At 36.1% G+C, this 27,513-nt stretch overlaps 1 protein-coding gene across 8 annotated transcripts in view; it reads left to right on the forward strand.

Annotated features, from left to right (window-relative positions):
• Positions 1-27,513, forward strand: part of ANKRD31 (ankyrin repeat domain 31) — a 134,009-nt gene that overhangs the window by 83,737 nt on the left and 22,759 nt on the right. For all 8 annotated transcript variants that reach the window (XM_049707675.1, XM_033430034.2, XM_049707678.1 and 5 more), the window contains 4 exons: positions 2,731-2,818; positions 13,914-14,010; positions 16,571-17,570; positions 23,070-23,210. In XM_049707675.1, the coding sequence (XP_049563632.1) occupies positions 2,731-2,818; positions 13,914-14,010; positions 16,571-17,570; positions 23,070-23,210 (1,326 nt within the window). The remainder of the gene's footprint in view (positions 1-2,730; positions 2,819-13,913; positions 14,011-16,570; positions 17,571-23,069; positions 23,211-27,513) is intronic.

A 27,513-nucleotide genomic window follows, 5' to 3' on the forward strand; every position in this document is an offset into this window, starting at 1 on the left:
TTTTTTGGAACTCATATTTAGATGGCTGTTAGACCAGTCTCCATATGTCTTTTTCATATTTTCCATCTCTTTAATTCTCTGTACTATATTCTGGGCAATAGCCTTTGATCACTGATTTTCTACCCAAAGCCTTGGGTGGGTGTCAAGTAGAATTTTTTCTAATCCTTATTTAAGCTAAAGGACACCCACTTAAGGTCACTAGCTTTATGAGGGGACTCCATTCTAACTCCTTCTTCATGTGGCCCTGAGGCCTTATCTTCTGTTACTTTGTAGGACCCTAATCCCTAATATCTATGTTTGTTCCAGATCCCTCATGGGCTGCTACTAACTTCATTTTATTTCTCTTTCTTTTTCCAATCTTAGCTGGGGACAGGTGGTTAAAGTTTATTGTATTTTGTCTAATGTGTTTTTCCAACTGTTTGGAGTAGACTGGAGTCCTTCTGTATCAGCTCAGTTCACCATATTGACCATTAGTATCTTTAAGGTATATTTTCATGTAAAGGTTAAAACATTATGGAAAAATCACCCTATTGTTATTAACTATATGGGTATTTGCTTCAGAATAATGTATATCTTTTTAGATGCTGAGCCACAGAGGAATATAGTGGAGATATAGGAGTTTAATGAAAGCCAACTTTAAAAAAAAGAAAAAGAAACTTAAATATGCAGACATTAAAATCATCAAGGGTTTGTCTTTTGTAAATGTAAAATTGTTTTTGAATGTTGAAATTTCCAAACCAAACTGAGGATGGGGGGGGCGACTCTATGGCCAGGTGCAAAGGAAATGAGATGATTTTAGTTTGGTGCTACCTTCTAACACCTTCAGATCACAGCATGTGTAGGCAGCCTCCTTCTCTACCTCCATATAGAATGAGTACAGAAGTAATAAAAAATAATAATGATAATAGTTTGCATTCACCGAGTATTTATTATGTGGTAAGCTCTCCTCTAAGTGCTTTATATTAACTCATTTAGTCCTTATAATAATTCTTCCAGGTAGTTTCTATTAATATCATTACCTTCCTCATTACAGATAAGCTAAAGTAAGAGAGGGTAAGTAACAATCCAGAATTACATTTCTATTAAGTAGCAATGGCAGAATTAAACTCCAGGCAATCTGACTCCAGAGCCTGTGCTCTTAACCACTATGTTTTATTTTTAATATTCAAAATTATAAAAGAGATGTCAGAGGCAAAGATGATCCTGCCATAGTAAAAGTTGTAAATCTGGAATAAAATCTTAGTGAAGCTTTACAGTAAGTAGAGTGTAAACTGTCTATAAGTTGCTTATTCCAAAGACAGATCCTAGGTTAGGAGTGGTTTTTCTTGTTTTTTGTTTTTGGTAAGATAAACAAATAGTAATGAAAGACTTAAGAAGGGGGATCTTGGAGGGAAAGTTTTACTGGGCCCTCCATGGTAAAATGTGGAGCTGGTATGGAGTGAAAAGTTATGGCCCATGGTGGACAAGACTGAGTGCATCTATAATATGAGACAAAATAGAAGGAGAAGTCAGCACCAAAAGATGTTTTCTTTATCCCAACCTGTAGGTAGAGGCTTAGTCTGGTCACAAATTTAGACCTTTAGTTTACTTTTCCACATAACTGGATGGTTTTATTATGTGCATTTTCCATATCCCTTGTGGGCACCAAAGTAAAACTTTTGAGCAACGTACTTCACAAGGCTTTGAGGACATACATCTTTTAAAAATGAATGTGTTTTGAGAATGTATTAAAGGATACATAGTACGAGTCAGTCCATCAGTTGTCATTTATTGAGCAACAACTGTATATCCAGCAGTGTGGAAACCTGTACACATATGAAAGCCATGCTCCAGCCTACAAGATCTCATTGTTTTGATGGTGGAAATATAATATATAAGACATTACACATGTTAATGCTAATTTCTGTAGCACTAAAATTCTTAAGTAATTCTGAGAAAGAAGAAATCAGTATGGATTAGATTAGTCAGGGGTTTTGTGTGTGAGATTGGTTTAATGTAATAATAATAAGCAGTATTTATAGAACTTTTACTTTGTGCTGACACTGTCCTAAACAGTTTATATGTGTTACTCAGTTCAGACAAGGAGAGGATAATTAACTTTCTGTAGTCACCCAGCTAGGAAGAGATGAAGCCGGAATTCAAACCCAAGCAGTCCAGTTCCAGAGTCCACTCCACAATTCCATCTCTGATAAGAAAGAGAAAGTTCTGGGCAGAATATGTAGAAGGCATTTGAGTCAGGAATATTAATACTGACAAGTATATAAAGAGGTGGTTTTAAATCCCCTTTGTGAGTTTTTGAGAGTGTTTAGTATTTGTAAGACTGTGTGTGAAATTTCAGTAGTGTACAATGATAGTCATAAAGCCTTAAAGTGAACTTGTTGCATATATATTGTCTTTAAATATTATGTGCTGAGTGTTCTTTTTCTCCTATGCCTATAACAGAAGTCATTGAGAAATTGTGATTCTTTGTATGCTTGCTACTCTTACATTCTGTTTTCCTGGAGCAGATCTGCTACATAAATCAAGATATATTTAAGTTTAATTTTTCCCCAAATATGTAATATATATACAATTAAGTTTAAACAAAGCCTGAGTACATTTGGAACATAAAGGGAAATGAGCATTTTTAGTGTCACTTTCTTTAGCACTTTTACTGTGCATTTGTCAGTTGCATATCAGAGAAAAACATCTACCTTCTTGTAATGAAGTTTTTAATATTTTATCTGATAGCATCAGACCATCAGTGCCATTCTACAAGATTTAGAAGAAAAACAAGAAAATTTGTTAGCGTTTGAAATAAGAACCCCTGAAGATGCAGGTAAATATATACTCATACTCAAGTCTGATTATTTCATTCATTCAAGGTATTGCTATCTCATCTTCTTTTTTGGGGGGTGGGGTACAAGTATGATTCCATTTTTATAAAGTTCAAGAACCGGCCAAATTAACTTTTAGTAGAATTCAAAATAGGAGTGCAGTGGGGTTGAAGGTGCCCTCCTTCTAAAATATGTCCACATTCTAAGCCCCAGAATCTGTGAATGTGACTTTTTTTGCAGGGGGGAGAGTCTTTACAGATATAATTAGAGATCTTGAAATGAGATTTATCTTGGATTTTCCAAGTGGGCTCTAAATCCAGTGACAGGTGTCCATATAAGAGACACACAAGAAAGAGACACAGAGAGAAGGAGAAGGCTATGTGAAGATGGAGGCAGAGACTGGAGTGATGCAACCACAAGCCAAGGAATGCCTGGAGCCACCAGAGACTAGAAGAGGCAAGGAAGTTTCCTCCCCTAGAGCCTTCAGAGGGAGTACAGTACTGTCAGTACCTTAATTTTGGACTTCACTGTTTGCAGGAGTATGATATCCCTTGAAACCAAAGTAAAATAATATAAAATGAAATCATTTTTTAAAAGTGATAATAAATTCTCAAATTAATTCTCAGTTATTGAGTAGACTAAGTATCTTCTCATGGAAGTATTTAGGGCAAGTTTCTCTTTATAAAATGGTTATGCTACTGGTGTTTCATTAGGAAGAATTTTTTAAAATATAATTACACATCTTCAAATGCACTAGAAAAACTTCATGTCAGAGGGAACCAGTTCTGAATCATTTGTGACTTGACTATACATTCCATGTTTGTCGTGTTGCAATTTGATAATAATTACTAAGCCATAAGCCAAATTATTATTTGTCCTGAGTAGGATTTATTTGAAGACTTGTTTGTTTGCTTCTTTTATCCTGCATGAAATTTCCCATATTGTGCTCATAAGATAAAAGTACCCTTTGAGATAAAATCAGACAGCTTGGGAAGATCCTTGATTTATAACCTTTTTTCTTCTTCTTTTTTGGCATTAATTTACTAAAACATCTGAATTTTACAGTTGAAACTCACAAAATTTCAAACATTTAAGGCATTACCAGAAATAATGTATTAGATGTGTGAGAAATAATGTATTAGATATTATTAATTAAACAATGGATGGTCTATATTTAATTTTTTCTCCCATATGCTACTTTATTATTTTTTAAATTTTTATTTCATATTGGAGTATAGTTGATTAACAATGTTGTGTTAGTTTCAGATATATAGCATAGTGATTCAGTTATACATATACACATATCTATTCTTTTTCAAGTTCCTTTCCCATTTAGGCTATTACAGAATATTGAGCAGAATTCCCTGTGCTATACAGTAGGTGCTTGTTGGTTATCTGTTTTAAATATAGCAGTGTGTATATGTCAATCCCAAACTCCCAGTGTATCCCTCTCCCCTACCCTCTCCCACTGGTAACCATAAGTTTGTTCTCTAAGTCTGTGAGTCTTTTTCTGTATTGTAAGTAAGTTCATTTGTATCATTTTTTCTAGATTCCACATATAAGCGATATCATATGATATTTGTCTTTCTCTGTCTAACTTCACTTAGTATGATAATCTCCAGCTCCATCCACGTTGCTGCAAATGGCGGCATTATTTCATTCTTTTTAATGGCTGAGTAATATTCCATTGTATATATGTACCACATCTTCTTTATCATTCATCTGTCGGACATTTAGGTTGCTGCCATGTCTTGGCTATTGTACACAGCACTGCAGTGAATATTGGGTTGCATGTATCCCTTTGAACCATGGTTTCCTCCGGATATATGCCCATGAGTGGGATTGCTGGATCATATGGTAGCTCTATTTTTAGTTTTTTAAGGAACCTCAGTACTGTTCTCCTTAGTGGCTGCACCAATTTACATTCCCACCAACAGTGTAGGAGGATTCTCTTTTCTCCACACCCTCTCCAGCATTTATTGTTTGTACACTTTCTGGTGATGGCCATTCTGACTGGTGTGAGGTGATGTCTCATTGTAGATGTGATTTGCATTTCTCTAATAATTAGCAATATTGACCATCTCTTTTCATGTGCCTCTTGGCCATCTGTATATATACTTTGGAGAAATGTTCTTTTTATTTAGTTATTCTGCCCATTTTTTGATTGGGTTATTTTTTGATATAGAGCCTCATGAGCTGTTTGTAAATTTTGAAGATTAATCCCTTTTCGGTCACATCATTTGCAAATATTTTCTCCCATTCTGTGAGTTTTTGTTTTGTTTATGGTTTCCTTTGCTGTGCAGAAGCTTTTGAATTTAATTAGGCCCCATTTGTTTAATCATCAAATCACAAGAGAAGAGAACAAAAGAGTAAGGGAGGAAAAAAGACCTAGAAAACCAAATCTGAAACAATGAATAAAATGGCAATAGGAACATACATGTCAAAGTTTTTATTTCCATTACTCTAGGAGATGGATCTAAAAAGATAATGCTGCGATTTATATCAAAGAGTGTTCTGCCTGTGTTTTCCTCTAAGAGTTTTATAGTATCGAGTCTTACATTTAGGTCTTTAATCCATTTTGAGTTATTTTATCTTTATGGTGTTAAAGAATGTTCTAATTTCATTTTTTTACATGTAGCTGTCCAGTTTTCCCAGAACCATTTATTGAAGAGACTGTCTTTTCTCCACTGTATAGTCTTGCCTTCTTTGTCTTAGATTAATTGACCATAGGAGTGTGGGTTTATTTCTGGGCTTTCTGTCTTTTTCCATTGATCTATATTTCTGTTTTTGTACCAGTACCATACTGTTTTGATGAGCGTAGCTTTGTAGTATAGTCTGAAGTCAGGGAGCCTGATTCCTCCAGCTCCATTTTTCTTTCTCAAGGTCACTTTGGCTATTCGGGGTCTTTTGTGTCTCCATTGTTCTAGTTCTGTGAAAAATGCCATTGGTAATTTGATAGGGATTTCATTGAATCTGTAGATTGCCTTGGGTTGTATAGTCATTTTGACAATACTGATTCTTCCAATCCAAGAACATGGTATATCTTTCCATCTGTTTGTGTCATCTTTGATTTCTTTGATCAGCGTCTTACAGTTTTCAGAGTACAGGCCTTTTGCCTCCTTAGGTAGGTTTATTCCTAGGTATTTTATTCTTTTTGATGTGATGGTAAATGGGATTGTTTCCTTAATTTCTCTTTCTGATCTTTCATTGTTAGTGTATAGAAATGTTGTGTAGTATCATGTCATCTGCAGACAGTGACAGTTTTACTTCTTCTTTTCCAGTTTGGATTCCTTTTATTTCTTCTTCTTCTTTGATTGCTGTAGCTAGGACTTCCAATACTATGTTGAATAAAAGTGATGAGAGTGGACATCCTTGTCTTGTTCCCGATCTTAGAGGAAATGCTTTCAGCTTTTCCCCATTGAGTATGATGCTAGCTGTAGGTTTGTCATATATGGTCTTTATTATGTTGACGAATGTTCCCTCTCTGCCCACTTTCTGGAGAGTTTTTATCATAAAAGGGTGTTGAATTTTGTCCAGCTTTTTCTGCATCTGCTGAGATGATCATACGGTTTTTATTCTTCAATTTGTTGATGTGGTGTTGTATCACACTGATTGATTTGTGGTTATTTTAAAATCCTTGCATCCCTGGGACAAATCTCACTTGATCATGGTGTATGATCCTTTTAATGTATTGTTGGATTCAATTGGCTAGTATTTTGTTGAGGATTTTTACATCTATGTTTATCAGTGATATTGGCCAGTAATTTTCTTTCTTTTTGTGCTGTCTTTGTCTGGTTTTGGTATCAGGGTGATAGTGTCCTCACAGAATGAGTTTGGGAGTGTTCATTCCTCTGCAATTTTTTAGAATAGTTTCAGAGGGTGGGTGTTAACTCGTCTCTAAATGTTTGATAGAATTTGCCTGTGAAGCCATCTGGTCCTGGACTTTTGTTTGTTGGGAGCTTTTAAATCACAATTTCAATTTCAGTACTTGTGATTGGTCTGTTCGTATTTTCTGTTTCTTCCTGGTTCAGTCTTGGGAGATTGTACCTTTCTAAGAATTTGTCCATTTCTTCTAGGTTGTCCATTTTATTGGCATATAGTTTATTGTAGTAGTCTTTTGTGATCCTTTGTATCTCTGGGGTGTCCATCGTAACTTCTCCTTTTATATTTCTAATTTTATTGATTTGAGCCCTTTCCCTTTTTTTCTTGATCAGTCCAGCTAAAGGTTTATCAGTTTTGTTTATCTTTTTAAAGAACTTTTTAGTTTCATTGATCTTTTCTATTGTTTTCTTCATCTCTATTTCATTTATTTCTGCTCAGATCTTTATGATTTCTTTCCTTCTACTGACTTTGAGTTTTGTTTTTTCTTCTTTCCCTAATTGCTTTAGGTGTAAGCCTAGGTTGTTTATTTGAGATTTTTCTTGTTTCCTGAGGTAAGATTGTATTGCTATAAACTTCCCTCTTAGAACTGCTTTTGCTGTGTCCCATAGGTTTTGGATCATCGTGCTTTTGTTTTCATTTGTCTCTAGGTATTTTTTTATTTCTTCTTTGATTTCTTCAGTGATCCATTGGTTGTTTAGTAGTATATTGTTTAGCTTCCACATGTTTTGTGTTTTTTACAGTTTTTTTCTTGTAGTTGATTTCTAATCTCATAGTGTTGTGGTCAGAAAAGATGCTTGATAGGATTTCCATTTTCTTAAGTTTACCAAGGCTCACTTTGTGGCCCAGCATGTGATCAATCCTGGAGAATGTTCCATGTGCACTTGAGAAGAATGTGTATTCTGCTGCTTTTGGATGGAATGCTCCGTAAATATCAACTAAGTCCATCTGGTCTAATGTGTCATCTAAGGCCTGTGTTTTCTTACTGATTTTCTGTCTGGATGATCTGTTCATTGATGAAAGTGGAGTGTTAAAGTCCCCCACTATTATTGTGTAATTGTCAGTTGCTCCTTTTATGGCTGTTAGTATTTGCCTTGTATATTGAGGTGCTCCTATGTTGGGTACATATATATTTACAATTGTTATATCTTCTTCTTGGATTGATCCCTTGATCATTATGTAGTGTCCTTTTTTGTCTCTTGTGACAGTCTTTATTTTAAAGTCTATTTTGTCTGATATGAGTATTGCTACTCCAGCTTTCATTTGATTTCCATTTGCATGGAATACCTTTTTCCATCCCCTCACTTTCAGTCTGTATGTCCCTAGACCTGAAGTGGGTCTCTTGTAGACAGCATATATTTGGGTCTTGTTTTTGTATCCATTCAGCCAGTTTATGTCTTTTGGTTGGGCCATTTAATCCGTTTTAATTTAAGATAATTATCAACATGTATGTTCCTATTGCCATTTTATTCATTGTTTCAGATTTGGTTTTCTAGGTCTTTTTTCCTCCCTTACTCTTTTGTTCTCTTCTCTTATGATTTGATGATTAACTTTAGTGTTGTGTTTGGATTTCTTTTTCTTTTGTGTTTGTGTACCTATTGTAGATTTTTGGTTTGTGGTTACCATGAGGTTCTAATATAGCAGTCTATATACATATACAAGATTGTTTTAAATGCTGTTTTTTTTTAATTTCAAATGCATTTCCAGTATCCTGAATTTGTACTCTCCTCACGATTGCTGGTTTTGATATCATATTTGTGTGTGGATGATTTCCTACCTTTACTATATGTTTGCCTTTACTGGTGAGCTTTTCCATTCATCATTTTCTCATTTCTAGTTGTGTCCTTTTCTTTTCCACCTAGAGAAGTTCCTTAAGCATTTGTTGCAAAGCTGGTATGATGGTGCTGAATTCTCTTAGCTTTTGCTTGTCTGTAAAGCTTTTGATTTCTCCGTCAAATCTGAATGAGAGCCTTGCTGGATAGAGTATTCTTGGTTGTAGGTTCTTTCCTTTTATCACTTTAAGTATTTTGTGCCACTCCCTTCTGGCCTGCAGTTTTCTGCTGAGAAAGCAGCTGATAACCTTATGGGAATTCCCTTGTACGTTATTTGTTGTTTTTCCCTTGTAGCTTTTAATATTTTGTCTTTGTTTTTAATTTTTGTCAATTTGATTACTATGTGTCTCACCATGTTTCTCTTCGGGTTTATCCTGCCTGGGATTATCTGTGCTTCCTGGACTTGGGTGACTATTTCCTTTCCCATGTTAGGGAAGTTTTCAGCTATTATCTCTTTAAATATTTTCTCAGGTCCTTCCTCTCTCTCTTCTCCTTCTGAGACCCCTGTAATGTGAACGTTGGTGCATTTAGTGTTGTTCCAGAGGTCTCTTAGGCTGTCTTCATTTCTTTTCATTCTTTTTTCTTTATTCTGTTTTGCAGCAGTGATTTCCACCATCTGGCTTCCAGCTCACTTATCCGTTCTTCTGCCTCAGTTATTCTGCTATTGATTCCTTCTAGTGTATTTTTTATTTCAGTTATTGTACTTTTCACCTCTTTTTGTTTGTTCTTTAATTCTTCTAGGTCTTTGTTAAACATTTCTTGTATCTTCTCAATCCTTGCCTACATTATTTTTTCAAAGTCTTGGATCATCTTTACTATCATTACTCTGAATTCTTTTTCAGATGGATTGCCCATTTCCACTTCACTTAGTTGTTCTTCTGGTGTTTTATCTTGTTCCTTCATCTGGGACATATTCCTTTGCTGTCTCATTTTGTCTTAACTTTCTGAGATTGCTGTTTCCATTCTGCTGGCTGAAGGGTTATAGTTCTTTTTGCTTCTTCTGTTCTGCCCCCCCCCCCCCAGTGGATGAGGCTGTATAAGAGGCTGTGCAGGCTTCCTGGTGGGAGGGACTGCTTCCTGCCCACTGGTGGGTGGAGCTGGGTGTTGTCCCTCTGGTGGGCGGGCCATGTCAAGGGGTGTGTTTAGCCAGCAGCTGTGTGCTCAGGAAACTTTAAGTAGCCTGTCTGCTGATGGGTGGAGCTGTCTTCCTGTCCTGTTGGTTGTTTGGCCCAAGATGTCCCAGCACTGGAGCCCATAGGCTGTTGGGTGGGGCCAGGTCTTGGTGAGAAAATGGTGCCCTCCAGGAGGGCTCAAGCCAATGAGTACTACCCAGAACTACTGCCACCAGTGTCTTTGTCCCTGCAGTGAGACACAGCCACCCCCCACCTCTGCAGGAGACCCTCCAATACTAGCAGGTAGGTCTGGCCCAGGCTAAAATGAAGTCATTGCTTTTTTCCCTGGGTCCTGGTGCACATGAGACCTTGTGTGCACCCTCCAAGAGTGGAGTTTCTGTTTCCCGCAGTGCTGTGGAATTCCTGCAATCAAACCCTGCTGGCCTTCAAAGCCAGATTCTCTGGGGCCTCCTCCTCCCATTGCCAAACCCCCAGGCTGGGGAGCCTGATACGGGGCTCAGAACTTTCACTCCTTTGGGAGAACTTCTGTGGTATAATTATTTTACAGTTTGTGGGTTGCCCACCTGGCGGGTATGGGATTTGATTTTATCACGATTGTGCCCTTCCTACTGTCTCATTGTGGTTTCTTTGTCTTTGGATGTAGGATATCTTTTTTGGTAGGTGTGCTAGATGTGCTGTTTTTACATTCTTTTTTGTCATAGTCATCATTCTTAGTGGTTACATAGTAAATGTTCAATAAATGTTCCATGGTTTACTTAATTTTCCCCTTTTTGTTGAGCATTTAGATTTTTATAATTTTTTGCTATTACACTACAACACATAGTTTTTTCTGGATTTAGGATTATCTTCTTAGGAAAAATTAACATAATTGAAATTATTGGGTCAAAAATATATAAACATTATAAAATCTATTGGTTCATATTGATAAATTGATTTCCTAAAGTATTACATAATAATTTGTACTTCTGCCAACACACATTCATGTTTGTTTGCCTTCACGCCGCTAATAGCCTCAGTATTTTCATTTTAAATAATTTTACAGAAAAAAAAATTTTACTAATTTAATAAAAAATATGCATTGTATTTTCATCTGCCTTATTGATTTTATTAGTGGTACTTTTTCACTAGTTTTATTTTCTGTTTCATGAACTGACTGTTCCTGTTTGTTAATAAATTGGAGCCATTTTATATAATCAAGTTATTGACCCCTTTTCTGCCATAACTGCTGCAAATACTTTTTTCACCCCTTAACTGTCTTTTTATTCATAACATGTTAGTGTGTGCTTAAATACAGAAATTCTCAAATTCTGTATAGTAGAATGTATCAGCCTCTTTGCTGTTTCTTTTAATGCTTCTAAGATTAGAAACTTTCCTCCCCTCCCCACCCCCAGGCTTTGTAACTTAATTTTATTCTGTTATAACCATGATTCTGTTATCACCATGACTATTCTAATCATGATCCCTATTTTTGGTCTCATTGCCCCTTTAGGGGAGGAGAGGTAAGGCAGTAGGACTCTAGAGTTCTTGGCTGGTGATCAAGTCCTGACTGTGTTTGGCGCCATCACTCTTTTGCAGTTGTTTAAAACTAAGTTTCTTCAAAACAAAATTTCTGAGGCTGTTCTGAAACTTCTACATAGCTCCCATAATGTGACAGTGCACATTTTTCTTTCCTGGGGCCCTCTCAGTCTCCTCTCAGCTTCTTTTTTTCCCTGGGTCCACCTTACACAGATTGTCACCCTCAGGTACAAACCCTCATAAGCAGGACCACAGGGCAGTCTCCACACTGTCTTCAAGATCCTGGCTCCTTGGACCCACTGTTAGAAGGAAGGACAATCAATTCCTAGCACAGCAGCAACTTTCTCCTTGCCCTGCTGTAGAAGCTCCCTGCTTTTCAGGGTCTCAACCTCTAGATGTTCAAGGTCAAAGAGGAAGTCAGATATGAGTCCATTGTCACCTCAATAGAAAGTCGTTACACTCTTAATAGTCCTTTGAGAAACTCCCCCTTTAGGCTTGAAGTAAAGGGGAGAAACGCCCTCGCCTTTCACTTTTGCTGCTCAGCATAGAGAATCCCACCCAGTTAAGCTACAGCTCTCTAAAGAAACAGCTTTACAAAGTCACCACCTCCATATTCTGACATCTTTTGTATCTTTGATCTGGTTGAGGGATCCAAGAGTAACGAATTTTTTTTGTACATTTCTTTGTAAATTTTTCTTGTTGATGTCTTATATACATTGATGTCAAATATTTTTAGTGCCTCAACTGAATTGAGACAGAAAAACATGTTCATTTTAAACATTTTATATGTTTTTTTTCTAAGCATCTTAACTCGATAATTCAACTGAAATTTCTCTGCCACATACGGTATAAGGATAGAATAGGGCTTTCCCCCATATTACTACCCCATTTGCCTAGTCTTATTTGTTGAATAATTCCTCTCATCTTCATTGTTTACAGTGCCTTATTATCACATATTAAAATCTTACACATATTAGGGCAATTTCTAGGTTTTCTCTAAGATACCATTGATTAATTTTGTCTCTTTGATAAATAAGTATATAGTATCAAGTTACATGTAAAACATCTTTATATCCATTCTTATAGAAATATATAGAATCTTTTGGTTACTATGATAATGTTATTTTTACCAGTGGTTTAAAATTCAGTTAGAAAACCCAAATGTAACAGGAGACATAGATAATGTAAATTTTTTTTATTAAAGTGTCAAATCTGCTAAAAAATTTATATCTAAATGCTTAATTATCATACAAGTTTCTCCCCTTCGTTAGCATATGCATCACATCGTGAAACCAATCTTTTGCCATAATAATAGGGAGATAGAAACTAGTCTGGGAACAGACTCTATACTTATTTGTCTGATTTGCAGAGAGAGGTTCTGGAGTAAATTCCAACTGTGAACTTCATGTCATTTTTCACCACTGATTTTGTCTAGTTAAATTATCTAGAAAAATATGCATTGGTCTAAAAGAATTAGGAAAAAGCTTAAGAAACAAAGCCAAAAATGAAATGAATAGCAGGTAGGCTTAAAAGAAATAAAATGTATTCATCTAAGTGAAATTTCCTATTTGGGAATCTGGGTTTGGACATAACTGACTTTACATGTAAATCCTGTGAATCTGTGATGCGGGAGGTCATGATGCCTTGGGAAGCAATGGAAGAAAGTAGGAAAAATTTAATTATTATAAAAGTAATTTTATATAGATCAATAAGTGACTGTAGATATATAGCCCTATCTAAGTGTTAAGTGTAAAGAACAAAAACTGACAGTGTGGGACTTCCCTGGTGGTGCAGTGGTTAAGAATCCTCCTGCCAATGCAGGGGACACGGGTTCGAGCCGTGGTCCATGAAGATCCCACATGCCACAGAGCAACTAAGCCCATGCGCCACAACTGCTGAGCCTGTGCTCTAGAGCCCACGAGCCACAACTACTGAGCCTGCGTGCCACAACTACTGAAGCCTGCATGCCTAGAGCCCATGCTCTGCAACAAGAGAAGCCACCACAATGAGAAGCCTGCATACTGCAAGGAAGAGTAGCCCCCACTCACCACAACTAGAGAAAGCCCATGTGCAGCAATGAAGACCCAACGCAGCCAAAAGTAAATAAAATAAAAGATAAATTAATTTAAAAAAAGAACTGATAGTGACTCTTATTTTTAAGTACGTATAAGTTATATATAGTACAAATATAGTATAGAACAATATATTATATAAATATATTTTAAAGTTTACACACACACACACACACCCCTACCAAAGTATTAACAGCAATCTCTTTCATGGAGTGAAATATTGAGGAGAAGGAGTGGTTGAGTGGGATACTCTTTGACTTCTCTTCTCCATAAACATTCATATTATTTGCAGATTTTCTTTACATTGACAATGTATTCCTTTTGTATTTTAAAAAGTACATAATTTTAACAGACAAAATATTTATCTTCCTATTTATTTTCCTTTACTACCCTCATTTCACAGGTAAGGAAGCTGACCAGAGAGGTCAGTGACTTGTCCAGGTTCACAAAGCTTAGTCAATGGGGTAGCAGGATTAGAATTCAGTCTGGCCTGCTTCTTCTTGATACCATGTTCTTACTTATACACTTCAGGGTACTTCCATAGAGTGACATAATTCCTAGGGAAATAATGGCTTTTTAATTAACAGTAAGGCTAAGTCCTGTGTGACCAAATTTAACATTTATCTCTCAATTAACTGACTTTTTATTTTATTACCATGTTTCTAGAACAATACACTGATAAGATGTTAGAGATAAAGGAGGTTATGGACAACGTGCTTACCAAACAGAAGGCAGAAAGGGATGATTTAGCTAAAAAATACAGGTGAGTGAAAAAAAAAATAGGAATGCTTTAGAGTTTTCAGAATTTATCTATTTTTATCTACAGTAGGCCTAGAATTTCTTAAGATTACAAATGTTGCTTGGGACCAGAAAAGGACTTTATGAGGTCATCTAATCTGTTACCTCCATGAGGAATTATACTTCCTAGAAAGATGTTTTTCTACTTTATTATTTGAAATGTTCAGAAAAGGACATTTTCCTATCTTAAAAAGTTGTCTACAGCCATGAATTTTATGAAAGCCTTTCTGGTCATGAATTCTATAAGTAAATTTCTTTCCTTAGTAAACTCACATTTTTTACATTAAAATTTTTTCTTTTATGCTATCACAAATGTTGTTCTTCTAAGCAGTTTAATCATGTATATTTTGTGGTTTTGTGTACTTCTAAACTCTCAGGGTCCTTAAAGAGTTTTATCCTGATTATATTGATTATTTACCTCTTATCCTTTTTTTTGAGAAATTTGTTATATGATTTTTTCTTGTTTTGAGCATTATTTTTTTTAGTTTTCTATTCTTTTTTTCTTTTCTCTTGTGATGAGAACTTTTAAGGTCTACTCTCTTAGCAACTTTCAAATATGTAATACAGTATTATCAACTATAGTCACCATGCTATATATTACACTCCCATGCCTTATTTATTTCATAACTGGAAATTTATACCTTTTGATTACCTTCACCTATTTCACCCACCTGCCACCTCCACCTCCACCAACCACCAATCTGTTCTCTGTATCTATGCCTTTTTTGTTTTTGTTTTAGCTTCCAAATATCAGTGAGATCATACAGTATTTGTCTTTCTCTGACTATTTTCACTTAGCATAGCGCTCTCAAGATCCATCGATGTCTCAAATGGCAGGATTTATTTCTTTTTTGTGGCTGAATAATAGGCCTTTATATATGTGTGTCTTCATACTAATGTTGCTATTTGCCTTAAAATCTTGTAATTTAAAGAGCATTTGTATTTTCTGTCTGAACTCTTTGTTTCACGTAGTTTTAAATGTGATATTAATTTCTTCTTTCTTCTCTATCTATCCAGCTTCTTGCATTTTATACTACCAGTTATTTGCTAATCTGATTTCTTCTTGATGCTTCTTCCACTTACATCTACTACTTGCTTTGACATCCAGTTGGTTTGGAGTTCAGTACCGACAACTCTAAACTGTGTTAGGAGAGACAAGTATCTATACTATTGCTTTCTCTTAAAACGGCTGCTCTAAAAAGATGGTCCCTGAGGATCCGAGACCATTTCAAGGGGTCTAAGAAGTCGAAACCATTTTTTTTTTTTTTTTTTTGCTGTACGCGGGCCTCTCACTGTTGTGGCGTCTCCCATTGCGGAGCGCAGGCTCAGCAGCCATGGCTCACGGGCCCAGCCGCTCCGCGGCATGTGGGATCTTCCCGGACTGGGGCACGAACCCGTGTCCCCTGCATCGGCAGGCGGACTCTCAACCACTGCGCCACCAGGGAAGCCCCCGAAACCATTTTTATAATAACATTAAGATGTTATTTGCCCTCTTTTGCTCTCATTTTCTCATAAGTGTCAATGGAATTTTCTAGAGGCCACATGGCGTGTGATGATATCATCACTCTAATAGCTAATGGAATGTGCACTTGTGTAGTCTTGTGTTTTAAAATTTTCTCTTATTTTCTAAAACAGTAAATATTGATAGATATAACTCAAATAAACAAAAGCTCTTTGCATTCCTCAATAATTTTTAAGAGTATAAAAAAGTCCTGAAACAAAAAGTTTGAGAGCTACTGGAAACAAAGTGTCCAATATCCTGAAGATCAGTGTGGAATAGGTGAGTATAACCGAAAGACAGGTGTGGATGAGCCAGTTTCCTCCCACTCAGTCTTCAAGCCCCTGAGAGACTTGGTTTAAGGAGGGCACACAGGATAATGCTTATCTGGGTAGTCACTTCAAAGTACCTCACTACAGATTCAAAGTACAATTATTGGGTTGGCCAAAAAGTTCATTCGGGTTTTTCCGTAACATCTTGTGGAAAAACCCAAATGAGCTTTTTGGCCAACCCAATACAATAAGTACTTGATGAATTGACATTTCTCAGGTCTAGCTTACTTATAATTATTCACAAAACAATCTCAGTCCTCCATAACTAAGGGAATTTGGGTGGAACTTACTCCCAAATTTTACTTCTTGATACACCATTTCACTGTAAACAGGTAAGCGAATTCCAAACTTAAAGAATGGTGTTGCTCCTTGGCCATCAATTTATACCTTCCAACTAAAGGACTACTAGGTATCTAGATAAACAACCCAAGTTTTGTTTCTCTTTTAGGGCTGACTCACAACTGATAAGTAATGATGCGAATATAAATGTGGATAACCACGCTGTCACCTAAAAAAGGCAAACTTATTTACCTCAAGTAAAGCAACAGTTTCCTCTCAAAGAATATACATTGCAAAGATAGCCTCTTGTGTACTTTGAGCTGATTAATTTGACACAAAGTATAAAATCAAAATGATTGCTAAAAAAAGTTTTCTACTGTTTTTATATTTTTTCCTCTTTCTGTTTCTTCCTACAGGGTGTCCATAGAGTCATTTAAGCATGGAGTCCTGAGAGACCAACTAGCTAACTTGGCCACAAGGCAGAAGAGCCTTTTACTTGTAGCAAAAAAACAGAAAAAAATAAGCCAGAAAATTCAGAACTATAAGAATGTTACATCTTTGTCTGGTCTTAGTTTCAAGAAGCTGCCATTGAGCTCAGAAATCTCTAATGAAAAGGACAGCCAAGAGTTTACTAGTCTGGAAAATTCAGTACAGCCCCAGTCATGTTCAGTTTCTCCTGTCAGCCTTGTTTGTGGAAGCATGCAGGAAACACAGTTGTCTTTGGAAATCTGGCATGACAACCAAAATACCAACACTTGTCTAAATTCAAAGACAGTGAGAAGGGAAGAATTTTCTGGAAATGAACTGAATTCTAAACAAAGTGTCAGTGACTGTACCTTAGATAGATTATCAAAATCCAGACTTTCAGATGGCACTAAGAAGATTAAATTACAATCGCAACCTATTTCTTTTATTGCTCAAGCAGAATATTCACAAAAAGAAAATGATCTTACAGATACTACAGCCAAAGGGCATGAGTCTTTTAGTCCTTCAGCAGTAAATGGCACATTAAAGATTTCAGAAACCGCAAGTGTATTTGCCCACAATGATGCCAATCCATCAACTATTATTTGTGATCAGGCTCTTTCCAATTGTGATCCAAAAAAAGGAAACAGGAAAACAGCTTCGCAGCAACCACATATGGGGACATCAGAATCCCTGGTACATCAAGGGATTGATGTCTTTGGCAGTAATACGGGGCATCAGGTGAAAGCTTATCTTAGAAAATCAGCTCTTGCTGTTCCACATGCAAATGATAGTCAGAGCTCCTCCTCCTCTGGGTCTGGCCGTCAACATACTGTAAAAAATCCTTCAAAATACAGCACAACTCCTAAAAAGAAATGTATGCAGATAAAGGATCTGATATTGCTAGGAAGAATTAATCCGGGAAATAATATTCTGGAATTCAAAACACAGGTATCCTTTTTTTTCCTCTAAAATTATGTAAATTTTATAAGTAAGTGAGTAAATGTTGCTGTCACATAGTGTCAGTGTTTAGCTCTAATTATGGGAATAGGGTTTGGCTGGGCTTCTTGAATGGAGAGACCATTATATCTTAGCAAGTGAAATCATGCTTCTAAAATTGCCCTGTACATTTTAGTTACAAGCACCTTTAGGCTCTCAGACCAAAATTAGTTTTACTGCAGCAGGAAGGATTTAAGAACAAAATAAAAATAATAAATTGGAGCTGTGTTTGGTTCCAAAGTTTTGGGAACTACCAGTGTGTACTGCTAAAGCTTCCCCTAATAAGGGTTAAGTATAAACACATCTTCCATAGTAGCTCAATTTAGAAACAGAAACTGACTTGGAGTTTGGGTAAATATAACTCAATTAAAACAATATCACGTATGCATAATAACAGAAGAGGAAAAAAAAGGTTCTGCTAGAAATGCCTACAAATGAGGCTTCCTTTCCCTTTTCCCCCTATTCATTTTTTGAAAGAGGATATAAGAGTGGCAAAGTTTGCAGGGTCCTGGAATGCTGCTTTGCTTGTGGACCAGTCCAACAGAAAACCAATCCAAGCTAATTGGAATTTAATCTAAATGACCCCTTTTTTCAACCCTTTCTACTTCTGGATTATAAGACTTTTCCTAGTTAATAAGCTTTATTTATAAGTTAGGAGCAAAAAAAACTTAATTTTAATGCTCCAAACTATAGTTTAAACACTAAATTAGCAGCTTGATCTCAGATCCCTTGATGTTCCTGTTTGCTTGCCTGTCAACCAATTTATTGCTAAGTAATACCTACTTCACATTAGCCAAAGCAACTCAAATTTCAGTTATTGGTTACATTAGCTAAAATTTTGACAGCTGTGGTTACTCCTCTGGATCAGCAATGATAAAATTCTAATATAATTCTTTGTATTTCAGCTATTTTTAACAGCTTTATTGAAATACAATTGACATACAATATGCTACATGTATTTAAAGTATATAATTCGACAAGTTTTGATGTATATACATACGCAAAGTATAAAATCTAAATGATTGCTAAAAAAAAAGTTTTCTACTGTTTTTGTATTTTTTCCTCTTTCTTCCTACAGGGTGTCCATAGAGTCATTTAAGCATATTGGTCTGTAGTTTTCTTGTGTTGTCTTTGGTTTTGGGCTCAGAGTAATACTGGTCTCACAGAATGAATTCCAAAGTGTTTCCTTCTCTTCTGTTTTTTGGAAGAGTTTGTGAATTGGTATTAAGTCTTTTAAAAATGTTTTCTAGTAATCAGCAGTAAAACCATCTGTACCTGGGCTTTTTTGTTGTTGTTGATAGTTTTTTGATTATTAATTCAGTGTCTACTTTTTATAGTTTTTTTTTCAGATTGTCTATTTCTTCTTGAGTCAGTTTTGGTAGTTTGTATCTTTCTAGGAATTTGCTCATTTCATCTAATTTATTGGCATACAGCTGTTCATAGTGTCTCTTATAGTCCTTTTTATTTCTATAAGGTCAGTAGTAATGTCCACATTTTCATTTGTGCTCTTAGTAATTTGAGTCTTCCCTCTTGCTTTTCTTGGTTAATCTAGCTAAAGGTTTGTCAGTTTTATTAATCTTTTCCAAAGAACCAATTTTGATTTTTTTGATTTTCTCTATTTTTCTATTGCATGTTTTACTTTTTCCACTTTAATATTTACTATTTCCTTCCTTCTGCTTGCTTTAGTTTAGTTTGCTGTTTTCTTTCCAGTGTCTTTCTTGTAAGTTTAGGTTATTGATGTGAGATCTTTCTTCTTTTTCAATATAGGCATTTACACCTATAAATTTCCCTCTAACCCACTGCTTTTACTGCATCCCATAAGTTTCAGTATGTTTTGCCTTCATTTTCATTCATCTCAAAGTATTTTCTCATTTACCTTTTGATTACTTCTTTAACCCGTTGTTTATTTAGGAGTATGTTGTTTGAGTTCCACATAATTGTGAGTTTCTCATTTTTTTGTTATTAATTTCTAATTTCATTCCATTGCTCTTAGAGAACATACTTTGTATTATTTTGGTCCTTTTAAATTTTCTGCGACTTATTTTGTGGCTTAGATAGTGTGTAGCCTATGCTAGAGAATGTCCCATGTGTACTTGAGAGGAATGTATATATCCTCCTATCATTAGGAGAAGTTTTCTATAGATGCCTGTTCAGTCTAGTTAGTTTATAGTGTTGCTCAACTTTCCTCTTTCCCTTTTGTGATATTATTATTATATATATTATTGATATATCTGTAAATGTTATAAACCCAATAATTCATTGTTATACTTATTACTTTATAAAATTTTGTGACTTTTAAAGGAGCTGAGAAGAAAGGAGAGCAAGTTTATATTTATAACTTTTGATATATTAACCTTCTTATTTATCCTTGCTGGTTCTCTTCATTTGTTCCTGTGGATTTGAGTTACCATATGGAGTCATTTTCGTGGCCCAGTAAAACTTCTTCCACCCACCGCCTTTGTGCTTTTGCAAATATATATGTATTATATCCCTATTGTTTTGTACAATTGTTTTAAAAACCAGTTAAGTAAAGAAAGAAGAAATGTGCATTTATACTGTCTTTTATAATATGTGATTACTTTTACTGATGCTCTTTGTTTTTCCATGTGGATTCATATTAGCATTTGGGGGTCACTTGATTTCAACCTGAAGAACTTCCTTTAGTATTTTTTGTAAGGCAGGTCTGCTAGCAACAAATTTTCTCAAGAGAGGTCTTTACATCACCTTTATTTTTGAAAGATTTGCTGCAAATAGGATTCTTGGTTACAGGTTTTTCTTTGTGTACTTTGAGTGTGTTATTCCATTGCTTCTGGCTTTCATTGTTTCTGATAAGAAGTCAGTTGTTAATCTTTTGGGGTTTACCTTGTAAGTGATGAGTCATTTTTCACTTGCTTCTTTCAATAATTTCTTATGGTCTTTGACTTTCAGTATTTTTTCTATGTATCTATTTATGTCTCTCTTTGTGTTTATCCTTGTTGGACGTCACTGAGCTTCCTGAATATGTAGATTAATGTTTTTTAATAAATTTGGGAAATTTTTAGCCATTATTTCTTCAAATATTTTTTCTGCTCCTTTTTCCTGTCCTTTTGGTACTCCCATTATGCATATGTTGGTGTGCTTAATGGTGTCCCACATTTCTCTGAAGCTTTTTCATTTTTCTTCACTCTTTTTTCTTTTTCTTCTTCAGCTTACATAATCTCTATTGATCTCTCTTCAAATTCACTAATTCTTTCTTCTGACATTGAAAATCTGTTGAGCCTCTCTATTAAATTTTTCATTTTAGTTATTGTACTTTTCAACTCAACTTCTTTTTGTTTCTTAATAAATTGTTTCTTTATTGATACTTTCTGTTTGATGTGATATTGTTATCATACCTTGCTTTCCGTCCTTAATTATGGTTTCCTTTAGTTCTTTGAACATGTATATAAACAGCTGGGTTTTTTTTGTTGTTTGTTTTTTTGCGGTACGCGGGTCTCTCACTGTTGTGGCCTCTCCCATTATGGAGCACAGGCTCCGGACGCACAGGCTCAGCGGCCGTGGCTCACAGGCCCAGCTGCTGGAGCACAGGCATGTGGCATCTTCCCGGACCGGGGCATGAACCCGTGTCCCCTGCATCGGCAGGCGGACTCTCAACCACTGCGCCACCAGGGAAGCTCTAAACGGCTGTTTTGAAGTCTTTGTTAAATCTAACACCTGGTCATTCTCACAGGCAGTTTATGTTGCTTTTTCGTTAGTTTATTTTGCTGTATGTGTCATACTTCCTGTTTCTTCACATGTCTCATAATTTTTTGTTGGAACTGGGCATTTTAGATATTTTAGAGTAGGCAATGTATTGTAGCAAGTCTGTGTATTGATCCCCATCTTCTCTTACGTTTGTTATTGTTCCCAGGCAAAATATTTGTGCCATGGCTCTGGAGCTTAGGGCAGGAACATGGCAACTTCTCTCTGAATTATACCCCTGCTTTAGGATCTGAGCATTTAGTGGAAAGGGGCACACTAGCCTCTTGCCTTTTCAACTTGCCTCTCCTGACGTGAAACCACCACCTTACAAGCCAGGGCAAGTGTGAGCAGGACCCCAATAGTCTCAGTAGCACCTTGCCAAAGGTAGAGACTCTGTCTCACCAGTACAGGTTAAACAGAAGAATTTGGAAACTTTTTTTCCAAATTTGGAAAAATTTCAGCTATTATTTCTTCAAATATTTTTTCTTCCCTCCCCTCGTTTTTGAATTCCCATTACATATATATTAGGCTGCTTAAAATCATTCCACAATTCACTGTGATGATCTTATTTTTAAATTCTCTTTTCTCTGTGGGTTTTTTATGCCATTCCTATTCCTGTGTCTTTGAATTCACTAATCTTTTTGTTTGCAGTGTCTAATCTGTTAATATCATCCAGTGTATTTTTCATTTCATATGTTGTAATTTTCATCTCTAGAAGTTTGATTTGAGTCTTCTTTTATATCTTCCATGTCTCCATGTAACATTTGGAACATGTGGAATATAATAACTATTTAATGTCCTTATCTGCTAATTCTAACATCTTTGAGAGTTCTCAGTCATTTTCAATTGATTGCTTTCTCTCCTCCATATGGATTTATTTTCCTACCTGTTTCTAGGCCTGTTAATTTTTTATTGGATCCCAGAATTGTGAAATTTAGCTTGTTGGATGCCAGATATGTTTTTATTCTTAAAAATATTTTGGATATTTGTTCTCGAATATAGTTAATTTACACAGAAACAGTTTTATCCTTTTGGGTCTTGCTTTTATAATTTGTTAGGCAGGATTGGATCAGTGTTCAGTCTAAGGCTAATTATATCCCACTACAGAGGCAAGACTCTTCTGTGTACCTCCCAATGCCCCATCAGTTTTGAGGTTTTTCTAGTCTTACTATTGGGAACAGGTGCTATTTCTGCCCTTTGAGAATGCCCGAGAATGCCATTACCTCTACTTCTTTCAAGTAGTTCTTTTCCCAGGCTTGGGTAATTTCCTCACACACATGGCCAATCACAGCTCAGCGGAAGATCTGCAGAGTTCTCTGAAGATCTGCAGAGTTCTCTCTATATATTTCTCTCTTCTTCAGTACTCTGTGCTGCAGACTCTAGCCATCATGCCTCCCTAGACTATGCTCTGTCTATTCAACTCAGAGAATCCACGGGTTTTGCCTGGATGCCCTCTCTCTGTAACATGACATGGAAACTCTCAAGGCAGTGAGTTGGGACAATTATAGGGCTCACCTCATTAGTTTCTCATTTCTCAGGATCACTATACTTTGTTCCCTGATGTTTGGTATCTTGGAAACCATTGTTTCATATATTTAGTTTGCCTTTTTTTTTGGTTGTGTCATGTGTTAGGGTAAATCTGGTCCCTGTTACTTCATCATGGACAGAAGCAGAAGTTCATATATTTCAGATACTTTTTAATCCTAATTTTTGTTTTATTTTTCACCTCAGGAGACTACCCATAAAGCCAGTGTTTTATTGAATGGCAAAATTAAGGTAGAAAATGGTCAGATTTATCAAAACCCAGTCATCTGGCTCAAGGATCTTCTAGGAGCTGATAGTTACGTGACCTGGAATTATGCTTGGAGTAAGGTGGGTCATTCTTAAGTTATCTTTAACTTCATATTCAAATGGAAAGGTACATATTTTTTTATGATAAAACTATTTCCTTTTTTTAAGAAATCTGAAAGTTCTCCAAATTAGTTTTGTCCTCATGCATCCCTTCTGCAGTGTACTACATGCTTTCTCCCACAATTCCTATTTGCCAGAATTCCCCACAGCAGGATTGCACAGCTAACTGAGGCTCTCCTTCCTTGTTCCTCACCTAGTCTCAGAAAATTGAATGCCCCCGATCTTCCCCTCTTGTCCCTGCCACCTCACCTCCACAGTGATTGCAGGTCCCTGTGACTCCACATAGAAAATTTGGAACCACTGGTGAATTGATAATTTAATTAATATGTTACTAGTATTCTGATAAAATAAAGCAAAATATTCCCCTAAAGATGAAAATTATGATAAAGGGGCCTAAGACACACAAGTTATGGTGCACTTTTGTGTTTGAACATAGTCTTATCCATGAATTGCTAGCCTCCCCAAAAAATATTTCTGAATTTTTATTCAGACTTCCCAGACTTAGTGGTCTCCCCCTCAGTTCTGACTTCTGAGTTATAAGCCCAGTTTAATAACCAATTTGAAGAGTATCGATGACTGACACACTTGAGGTCCAGTGATCAGCCACCTCCAGATGTCCATGGCACCCCTTCAGGGAACAGTATTGCAATGATTCACCCAGGAAAGTGTGAGTCATCAGACAGTCACCATTACTGTTTCACAGAATTGCAAATACCTTTAACCTCCACTAGCCATTACAGTAAGTCTCAGTGCACCAGTAATAGAAGGTGGTTTCCTCTCTCGTTTTTTGTCCAACTCAGCTCTGCCCACTCTCCTTTCTAGCTCCTATCTCAGTCTTAGTCCCTAAACTCTGCATTCTGGTCTCCTAGACCTCTGTTGCAGGTGCTTCGAGAACAGTGTTTCAGTTCCTTCACTTACATGAGCACATTTTAAATTTTCTCTGCTTTATATTATAGTCTCTCTGTGTTCCTTTTTTCCTGTATTATTATTATTTTTTATTTCCCACCACTGGAGTCACCAGGCCATCTGCTTTCAATTCAACCTGCCTAATCCTTTCCATGGATTCATAAATCATATTTGCATGTTAGTAATTAACATTTTACCCATGGAAATCCCTTTTTATTGCAAAGTTTCTTAAATTCATGATAGATGATATTGTTTTGCTGAAACTGAATCTATGCTCACAGTGTGAATATGGTACTAATTGCTGTAGCTTAGGTTGTTTTGAGCTTAACATGCCTGTGGCCCACTGATGATGACTCAGTCCTCCCACTCTTTTTCTCTGTTGGAACTACTGCATTTTCTGCTTTTGAATAGCTGGCTGTGATATCATTTGGCTCTCACTCTGTACTTATATGCCTCATTTACATATCACATTGCCTCTGGTCTTTTCTCATTAGCCATGTCAATTGGAGTCATATTGTTTAACATCTATGTGATAGTGAAGCCAAATACAAATGTGGGCACTAAAATTGGGGCAATTCTTGGATATAAGATACTCATACAGATTATCTGAGCAAGCTTAGATTTTTTTTTAATTATCCTAAAAATGGAAATAGTTTCAAAAATTACTGTAGGACACTCATGTACTTCTAGTAAATACCACAAGCTGAGAAGCACTGCCCCAGTGAGTTTGTTTACAATTTTTTAAAGCCTCTTTTAAAATTTACCACAGTAACCTCTACCCCTCTTGTCTTGGGGTAACTCCTGAATTCACAGTCACTTCTTGATAGGAGCTTTTTGCTACCTCGGTAAATGTGAACATGTGGTGGGGCTATAGAGCCAGAACTGGTTGGTTGTCAGGCAAGAAATGCCAGAAAACTAGGTCTTGTCCTACATCAGACAGAATGACACAGCCACTAGACACGGAGATGACTCATACCTCGTACCCAAGCAGCTGAGCTGCTGTACAGCTTTGCCAAGGGAATCCTCATGCGTACTCCACTGGACATCACTCACTCCTCTTGCCACTTCAGTCTCCTGAAGTGACCTAGTGCCTGTTCAGTTTGAGTTCTATTCATTGTTATCCTTGTTCATTAAATCACTCCTACCTTGTGGAAAATAGATTTTTAACTCAGTGGATTTTCTTAAAGCTGTGTTCTTTGAATGTGTGAATTATCCCTAGTGATGTCTGGGACCTATGGGGACTCATGACCTCTAAGGCTACTAAGGTAAAATTTTACCCAGCACTAACTGATAAAAATATACTTTAAATCTGAGACATAGGTGAAAACGTACTGAGCCTACACATTGATGAGTGTATAAGGTGTGTTGGATATTGTCAGGGTGATAATGTGAACAAAATCCATTCTTTCTTCTTTTTATATACTTGCAGGTAAACTTTATTATTTCTGAGGTATAGTTGATTCCAGCTGTACAACATAGTCATTCAAAATCTTTATAGATTATACTTAAATTTATTATAAAATATTGGCTATATTCCCTGTGCTGTACAATATATCCTCATAGCTTATTTATTTTATACATAGTAGTTTGTACCTCTTAATCTCCTACCCCTATCTTGCCCTTCTTCCCTCTCCACTCTGGTAACCACTAGTTTATTTTCTCTATCTGTGTCTGTTTCTGTTTTGTTATATTCATTCATTTTATTTTATAGATTCCACATATAAGTGATAACAGAGTATTTGTCTTTCTCTGTCTGACTTATTTCACGTAGCATAATACCCTCCAGGTCCATCCATATTGTTGCAGATGGCAAGTTTACATTCTTTTTTATGGCTGAGTGATATTCCATTGTACATATATACCACATCTTCTTTATCCACTCATCTGTTGATGGGCTCTTAGGTTGCTTTCATATCTTGGCAACTGTAAATAATGCTTCTATGAACATTGGGTGCATGTACCTTTTCAAATTAGTGTTTTTGGGGTTTTTTTTTTCAGATACATACCCAGGACTGGAATTGCTGAATCATATGACAGTTCTATTTTTAGTTTTTTGAGAAATCTCCATACTGTTTTCCACTGTGCCTGCACCAATATACATTCCCACCAACAGCATACGAAAGGGTTCCCCTTTCTCCACAGCCTTGCCAACATATGTTATTTGTATTCTTTTTGATGATAGCCATTCTGACAGGTGTGAGGTGATACCTCATTGTGGTTTTGATTTTCATTTTTCTGATGATTAGCAGTGTCAAACATCTTTTCATGTGACTGTTGGCCATCTGTATGTCTTCTTTGGAAAAATTTCTATTCAGGTCTTCTGCCCATTTTTTGACCAGGCTGTTTGTTTTTTGATATTGAGTTGTATGAGCTGTTTATACATTTTGGATATTACCCCCTTAATACTTGCAAATAGTTATATCATTTGCAAGTATTTCCTCCCCTTCAGTAGGTTGTGTTTTCATTTTGTCAGTGGTTTCTTTTGCTGTACAAAAGCTTTTAAGTTTAAGTAGGTCCCATTTGTTTATTTTTTATTTTGTTTCCTTTGCCTTAGGAGACAGATCCAAAACAATATTGCTCTGATTTATATCAAAGCGTGTTCTGCCTATGTTTTCTTCTGGGAATTTTATGATTTCCAGTCTTACATTTAGGTCTTCAGTCCATTTGGATTGGTATATGGTATGAGAAATGTTCTAATTTCATTTTTTTACATGTAGCTGTCCAGTTTTCCCAGCACCACTTATTGAAGAGACTGTCTTTTCTCCATTGTATATTCTTGCCTCCTTTGTCATAGATTAATTGACCATAAGTGCATAGGTTTACTTCTGGGCTCTCTATTCTGTTCTGTTGATCTGTGTGTGTGTGTGTTTTTGTGCCCATACTGTTTTGATTACTGTAGCTTTGTAGTATAATCTGAAGTCAGGGAGTATGATTCCTCCAGCTCTGTTCTTCTTTCTCAAGATTGTTTTGGCTATTCAGGTCTTTTGTGTTTTTATACAAATTTTTAAATTATTTGTTCTAGTTCTGTGCAAAATGCCATTGGTATTTTGATAGGGGTTGCATTGAATCTGTAGATTGCCTTGGGTAGTATGGTCATTTTAACAATATTAATTCTTCCAGTCCAACAACATGTTTTTCTTTCCATTTGTTTGTTTCATTTTCAGTTTCTTTCATCAATGTCTTACAGTTTCCCAAGTACAGGACTTTTACCTCCTTAAGTAGGTTTATTCCTAGATATTTTATTCTTTTTGATGGAATGGTAAAGAGGATTGTTTCCTTAATCTCTTTCTGATGGTTCATTTGTTTTTTTATTAAATACATATTTATTGGAGTATAATTGCTTCACAATGCCGTGTTA

Source organism: Orcinus orca, chromosome 3 (assembly GCF_937001465.1).
Source record: "Orcinus orca chromosome 3, mOrcOrc1.1, whole genome shotgun sequence".
NCBI lineage: Eukaryota > Metazoa > Chordata > Mammalia > Artiodactyla > Delphinidae > Orcinus > Orcinus orca.